The sequence below is a fragment of the Nothoprocta perdicaria genome, unplaced genomic scaffold (assembly GCF_003342845.1).
Source record: "Nothoprocta perdicaria isolate Ctin4 unplaced genomic scaffold, notPer1 scaffold_93, whole genome shotgun sequence".
In the NCBI taxonomy this organism is placed as follows: Eukaryota; Metazoa; Chordata; class Aves; order Tinamiformes; family Tinamidae; genus Nothoprocta; species Nothoprocta perdicaria.
The window spans coordinates 301,876-303,505 of NW_020456232.1; the positions used below are offsets into that span (position 1 = coordinate 301,876).

The 1,630-nt window shown below is 48.2% G+C and overlaps 1 protein-coding gene across 1 annotated transcript in view; it reads right to left on the reverse strand.

Moving 5' to 3' along the window:
- Nucleotides 1-340: 340 nt before the first annotated feature.
- The window catches only part of LRRN4 (leucine rich repeat neuronal 4), an 8,490-nt gene continuing 7,200 nt past the window's right edge, over nt 341-1,630 (reverse strand). The window contains exon 6 of the mRNA XM_026052878.1: nt 341-1,630. This exon is cut by the window's right edge and continues 1 nt beyond it. Within this exon, the coding sequence (XP_025908663.1) occupies nt 425-1,630 (1,206 nt within the window). The 3' untranslated portion in view covers nt 341-424.

Consider the following 1,630-nt stretch of genomic DNA (forward strand, 5'->3'; position numbering starts at 1 on the left):
CCTTTATATAGGCATTAAAAGAACTCAGACACCGATTGTTTTCTGACAAGAGTGGAGTTGCTGTTCATCTTGTTGGATAGATGAGCCCTGGATTATGGTTATGTACAGATTATCCATAAAAGCTTCTGGAGGCGGACAGCTGGCAAGATGTCTCACTGTGTGAAATGTCCAGTAGTCTATTTGCAGATAATTATAAAGGTAGCTTTGCAACATTAGTGTCCAAGTTTGCTACTACTTAGCTCATGAACAGGAGCCCAAAGTCTTCTTTTTGTTCAGCTACCTTCATTTTTTTTTCCTTTCCTTCTGTATTTCTTTCCCTAATAAGGTCTGCTGTTTCCTGCTTTTGCTGAAGAACACTTTGAGAGTCTCAGGGAAATAATGCCAGAGTGATAAAGACAGTGAGTTTGAACGTGTATAGCATTTGCTAGTTGGTTGTTTGCAGTTTTAAGGGATAATCAAATGCTGGGTTCTTATAAGAGACTAGGTGTGTACCAAATTGCTCACTGGGAGGCTTTTTCTGTGCCTTACAGAGACATATAGACAATACAATAGTGGAAATGAGAAAGAGTCCACTTGCTGCAGCCAGAGCAGCAAAGATAGACTTGTAGCTCAGCTTTGTTTTAAACTTGGTGCATGGATTACTTGAAACTTCCTGACTTGCTGTCTGGCTTGATCCCGCTTTGTTTAAAGCAGTCACGCAGATGTGGTAAGTGGTGTATGGTAGTAGGTTATACAGGGTGTACTGCCGTGCTGTGGAATAAATATTGTCCAGGACAACCTGCTCCTCYTCACTGCCTTGGGCATGAAGCATCAGCTGGTAGGTATGAACAACTGAATTTGGAGCGCACCAGTGTATCTGTGCAGAGCTGTCTGTGACCTCAGACACGTCTCTGAGTCTTGGCGGGTCTGGAACCTCATCTTCTCTGGAAATGCCTGGACACAAACACTGGGATGCACTCTGGAGCTCACTGCATGGCTTCTGCAGGTGCCTGCAGGGGTTGTAGTCACAGGAGATGTATGCTGGTTGTGCTGGGGTTTCTGTCATCTGATCATCGTAGTCATAATCATCTACATAGTGGATCAGCGTCCTGGTGAAGGCAGGGTCTAGCTGAGCRTTGGTCTTTGTGGAGTTTGCCTGGGGGAGGTTTGTCTGTGCTGTGCCTTCCCCAGGGCCAGCAGAAAGGGAGGGAATATAATGGTTGCTGGCCTCTGGATCTGCTGTTGCTCCAGTCAAATAGTCGCTAGTAGGCTGGTTGAAGAGTCCTTCCTGGGGAAAGCCAGTGTGGGCTGCTGTGTAGTGCTTCCCATCTGTTTCACCTTTGCTCGTGAAGCTAGAGACTGAGGAATGGCTATGGAGCTCTTGGAGAAAGCCTGGGGAGGCAGTTACTGATACCAGGGAGGGGAGGCCGCTCGTGGGGTCAGGAGCTGCCTCCTCCTGACTGGGGGAGCTGCTGACCTCTGTGAGGATCTGCTCAGCTGGCCTGGCCGCAGTTGGGCCCCTTGCATTCCTCGGAATTAGGGAGCTGCTGGAAGTGCTTTTGGGTGGTGAAGCAGAGTCTGTTGTAGATGCTGCTACAGCAGCGGGAGCAGAGTCTGTTGTTGAAACTACCACAGCAGCGGGAACAGAGTC